Source organism: Phaethon lepturus, unplaced genomic scaffold (genome assembly GCF_000687285.1).
Source record: "Phaethon lepturus isolate BGI_N335 unplaced genomic scaffold, ASM68728v1 scaffold49720, whole genome shotgun sequence".
In the NCBI taxonomy this organism is placed as follows: Eukaryota; Metazoa; Chordata; class Aves; order Phaethontiformes; family Phaethontidae; genus Phaethon; species Phaethon lepturus.
The window spans coordinates 28,970-34,488 of record NW_010512164.1 but is presented as its reverse complement, the minus strand read 5'-3'; the positions used below and the strand labels follow the sequence as shown (position 1 = coordinate 34,488).

Genomic DNA, 5,519 nt, shown 5'->3' with positions numbered 1-5,519 from the left:
ACAATGGCCTGGGCTTTAGTGACTTTTTTTTTTTTTTGTGGTTTTGAAAATTCTGTTGTTCAGAAGCGACTTTGTTTCATTATGCCATTATTACCATCCACCCCTTTTTAGCAGTTGAACCTTCCTGCCACTCTTTGTGGTCCTTTTGGGTAAATACTAGGGCATGCTTCGTAAAGTGCCATTACAGATGTTGAGTTCACCATCTCCAGTTAAGATACAAAAATCCGTACATTAAGGTTTGTAAGTCACCTAAATTGCAGAGTAATATTTTTCAGAATGGTGTTTAAGGGATTGATGTTAGAGCCATATTCTTGAAAAAAGCAGAAATGCAATAGTTACCCTAAGTCCTCAATCAGTTTTAATGATTCTCATCACAGTCCCGCTAACTATAGTGCTTGAGTTTTCTCACTAATGTCCTTAAATTCCAAAGTAATGCTGCGTGTTTCTTGCCACTTATTATAACCACCTGGAATGCAAAGGGCACCAGTATTCAATCCAAACGCATAACAATGAATGAAGCATTCTTAACTTCATGCGATACATGCTTGCATAAATAAACAGAAAGACAAGGGAGATGGTATTTTCTGCCTGAAAGTCTTTCAGATCTTGTATGTCACACATGTTAGCTGTCATTTGAAAGTTGCCAACAGCAGACTAGCTGAGGGGTTTGGTTGCTTGTCTCAGTTCCTGATTTTTTTTTTTTTCTTTCTTTCTCTTTTTTTATTTTTCCTGTTTAATCAAATTAGAAGTTTTGGAAGAACTGCCAGAAACAAGTGGGAAAACAGCACGGCGTTTCTTCTTTAATTTAACTTCCATCCCTAATGAGGAGTCTATCACCTCAGCTGAACTCCAGATTTTTCGGAAACAGGTGCACGGAGCCTTTGAGAACAACAGCAACTACCATCACCGTATTAATATTTATGAAATTATAAAGCCAGCCACAGCCACCTCTAAGGACCCTGTCACAAGACTTTTGGACACCAGGTTGGTGCATCATAATGCAAGTAAATGGGAAAGTTTTGATGTAACGCCAGCTGTTTTGAGGTGGATTGCACATGGACAACCTAATCATGGGTTTGTGGTAGAGGTGGTTCACTTGGACAAAGAGAACAGTGCCTCCAAGAGGCACGTTAGGATTAGCAGGTCTTTACATCAGGATGAAGATAGCTGGTCTCAGCTCAGGCCATTATTAGTAACGTTTGGGCATGATGGCAAGGGACACCCGCTTCATAAAAGAGAAAAGCGTCAAGCGAAACACAAACAGCGTAAACGCCACAAATACAGTTGCAAAAGGCATCCGTTATATGTGGACTTCAATGATGTGGGGTGGAATGACTGGATTGTTGCCCCACCGGGGTATAGTGCCTTTTACTGCCATGGGGAATGTCCTTTTCCACTGGCAGATCATCTAAACTCAACAAACCATGCCATTGTTCAGACTTTGGTCAATTCAGTGAATTCCAAAATCCCCAAGGCTTGCTGTGTGCCGACAGAACTGAGTGCTATTTCCATGCTCTACCTTGATGAAAATGAAAAAGTTGTATTAAAGAACTATCAAGATATGGTTGTGGAGGGTTGTGGGTGCCGCTAACACAGCAAATATATTAGACAAATACACACAAAAAAAAAAAAAAGCTGACACTTTAATATTTCCCAATGAAGACTTTATTTATGTAATGAAATGGAAAGAAAAAAAAACACAACTATTTTGAAAATATATTTATGTCTACGAAAAAGTTGGGAAAACAAATATTTTAATCAGAGAAATATTCCTTTAAAGATTTTAAATGTATTTTAGTTGTACATTTTATATGGGTTTAACCCCAGCACATGAAGTATAATGGTCAGATTCTTATTTTGTATTTATTTACTATTATAACCACTTTTTAGAAGAATAGCTAATTTGTATTTATATGTAATCAAAAAGAAAAAATATAGGGTTTGTACATAATTTTCCAAAATTGTAGCTGTTTCAATTGTGTGTATTTAAGTTGAAAAGAATACATGGAAGGTTACTATGGCAAAGTGCATAGCACATTTGCTCTCTGCTGTGCTACTGTTAAGGTCACAAGTTCAAGTCCAGAAAAAAGTGGATAATCCACTCTGCTGACTTTCAAGATTATTATATTGTACAATTCTCAGGAATGCTGCAGGGTGGGCTGTCCAATCCATGAGAACTGGCATCCTCTTTAGGTGGAACATTTGGATAAGAACCAGACGTTGCTGATCTAGTATAAATACTGCTATTCCCAACTAATTTGCAGTGCGAATATAAGAAGGGCCAATAGAAATCCTATGGGAGGCGGGGGTGGGGGAAGACTGAATCCTTTCTAGACCTACAGAAAAGTGAATGTTTAATGTTTCCTTTAAAAGTCCTTCCTTTAAAAGTCCTGGCCAAATATAAAATAATAAAAACGAAAATGTCATCTTTTTTTTTTAAATTATTTTGTGATTATGTACCCTAAAGAGGAATACTTATCTTATTTGTACAAGCCCTTGTCTTTAAAAAGTGTTGCATACTTCCTCACCTCAGATGAGAGCTCACTTCTGTGGAGTGTTATAATGAAATCAATCTTCAATTTTTGCCCTGCGTACAGCAAGCTGTTGTCATATGCAGCCTCCTATCTAACCTCAGCTGATGGTTTTGCTGTTTTGCAGATTAGCTTGTTTTCCCTTCCAGGGTTTTGTGTTTGACAGCTTTTTTTCCTCCCCCTCCACCCCGGCCCCCAAATGTTGAATTTCAGATAATAAATCACAGAACTCTGATATTTCTTTCTGAAAAGTCCTGTCTGTAACAAAACATGGTTCATTTGTGCAGTTGTCACGAGGATAACGTGGGCTTAACATCTTCTTACTTTTTAAATCCCTCATGTAAGGGGCAAAAGCGTGATTTGCAGGTGGCAAACGCAGCTTTAAAGCTAATACTTCCTGTGCCTGTTGTATGGTAAAAGACTGGTACGGCAGTCAGGTTACTAGCTGTAGAACCTGGGACGAGCATGTGGAGACTGGGTTGCTTGTTGCGCTGAAATAGTAGAGCAGGAAAGTAGCTTAAATTGGCTTCTTGGTGATCCACTGCAAAGTGCACTGAAGCTGGGAACAGAATGAAATTGTGTTAGGCTGCTGGTGGTAAGTTCCTGCCTGTTTCAGGAGCTCTCCATTGTATTTGGTGGGTGTAGAATGACTGTGCTGATACCTCCAGAGATGTCAGAATCCCCTTGCACTCTGTCGTGGATCCATTTCTGGATTTGGTGAGCTGAGGCAGCACTTACTAAAGCTGTCTGTGCAGTTGTCCTGTTAGAGACCTTTCTAAGTCAACTCTGGGAATCTCTGATTTGAGCCTCCTACTTCTGGGCCTTGTACGAGCCTAAATTTTTATTAACAGAAACCTCCTCTTTCTCAAGCCTCCCCAAACTCCTCCTTTTTTACCAGAATCATCTGGGTGACAGCAAAGGTACTAAATAGGTTTGTTGATCAGAAAGGCCAACTTGACGATATCTTACAGGTCTCCCAGAACAGTTCTCTACTGCTAATCATCACAAAAAGCAATGGGTACAGAGGATAGAAGAGAAAATTCCCTGTTGGCTGCTTCCATTTTTCTCCTGTGAGCTTAAAAATATCTTAGGCTAGGTGTAAGTTTCTGTGGTGAGATTAAAACTTGTATATTTCTTTGTATCAGCAGCATTTTTGATAGCTAGTAGAGAACAGGCCACTACTCTGCGGATTGCCTCTGCTTATTTTTGAGAGGTAGCTGATGTTATTGGCCATGCTGATACTACATGGTAGTGTCTGAGTTCACCGGGTGGACAACCTCTATTTGCTTTTTCAAAAGACCAGTGCTGTTTCGTTGGCTAATGTTTTCAGGGGGGAGTGTCATATGTGCAGAAGTTTAGTTGGCCTTTCGCTTGTTGCCAGCTTTACTGGTGATGAGTGAGTTTATGGCTGTTGCTTTGGGAAGGTCATCAGTTGGAGGGTTTGCAACAGTGAAGGTTCTGCAAGAATTCATTGATTGTTTGGGATGCGTGGTTGTGCCAGTTGAGTCACAGCAGTGTTAGCGTATTCTATAACCTGAGCTTGCCAAAGCGGGACATAAAGCGTGGAAAATTTGAAGATTGCACCATTTCTATGAGTGGGAAAGGTATGATCCCAAACCTGCTTGAAATCAGTAAAGACCCCATGGCACTTCTAACCATATCCTAAACTCCAGTATTGCAAGGCTTAAGTTTCACAGCTCCTAGCCCTTCGTGCGTAACTAGATTGAGGGAGGCTTTTTACAGAGTGGTGGCTGCTTTACTTCTCCTCTAAGGCATGAGAACACGTTGATGCTAATCTTGTTTCAGAAAAATTGGCTACGGCGCTTGTCTATGCATGAGCAGTAGCTGGCTCATGGCGTGATGCCGCATTCCTTGTAAAGGCAAACCTCCTGTTGCTTGACAAAGAATCGCATCCTTAGTAAAATACACTGTGAGGCCAATGTATAATTGTAAACTTATTAAGACCCACTCTTGTAAGCATTTCTATACCTGCTTACTGTTAGTCACGGAATCATCGGTTCCATACTGATTTTGAGGAGGAAATATGCGTGTGTCAAGCGCAGCACGTCAATAAATTTCTGCAGAATTGGTTTTGTAATCTATCTTTAAATTCTTAACCCTTAACCTCTCTAGATTAGAGATGTGAGAGTGCTGCACTGAAGAGTTTGTTTAGGATTTTAAAAAAAGAAACAAAACAGGCTTTCATACATGAGCAGTAGAAAATTCTCCTAGAGATCAGTTGGGTTCCTGAGCTCTGCTAAATAGGGTTGATGATCAGACAGTCATTCTGAAAGATTTGGGCTTTCTGACATCTAAGTCTGGTAATGACCACTAAGTAATCCTAAATACTAAAGGTATGCTGTTATCACAGTACTCCAGTACTTATTTTAGTTTTTTAGTAATTAGTAGTGTTAAAAGTACTCTACAAGAAGAAATGAGCGTTTTTTTTTCCTCTTAAGAAGAGGAAAAGCAGAACATCTGGAAGGCAAAACTGCCTTTGTTACCCTATAGCCTGTTTCCCCTAAACATATTGCTTCTAGGCAGTTATATAATCTATATAGGCAGAGATTGTGATAGATAATGTCACCCTTTGTGCATTTCAGATAAGCATCTCTCTAAACACAAATGTGATCAGCATCTCTCCTTGTCCTTTTGAGACTCAGTAACAGCTTTGTCAAGTGGCTTGATAATTTTTGCGCAAAATTCAGTTGGACTTCTGTGGTCAGCAACATGTAAAAATGACGTGGGAAGATCTTCAGTTGAGGTAAGCTCTCCCGAGAGCATTGGCCATTTCCACTGAGCAGGATCTGCTCTGCTGTGCTAACCTGGGCTCTCACCATAACCAGGCACTGAGACTTGTCCTGCTCATACGATAAGTGGGTTTGGGTGTCCACAGTCACCTGCTTTTCCCCTGCTAGGCAGTTCGAGGTCTCACTTGTGCAACCAGTACTGATGAGGCTTGGAGAGGAACATGATTTATTGTACTCT

The 5,519-nt window shown here is 40.2% G+C and overlaps 1 protein-coding gene across 1 annotated transcript in view; it reads left to right on the top strand.

Annotated features, from left to right (window-relative positions):
* Window positions 1-2,122, top strand: part of LOC104619902 (bone morphogenetic protein 2) — a 3,233-nt gene extending 1,111 nt beyond the window's left edge. Inside the window, exon 2 of the mRNA XM_010285955.1 lies at window positions 747-2,122. Coding sequence (XP_010284257.1) covers window positions 747-1,591 — 845 coding nt within the window. The 3' untranslated portion in view covers window positions 1,592-2,122. The remainder of the gene's footprint in view (window positions 1-746) is intronic.
* Window positions 2,123-5,519: the final 3,397 nt, after the last annotated feature.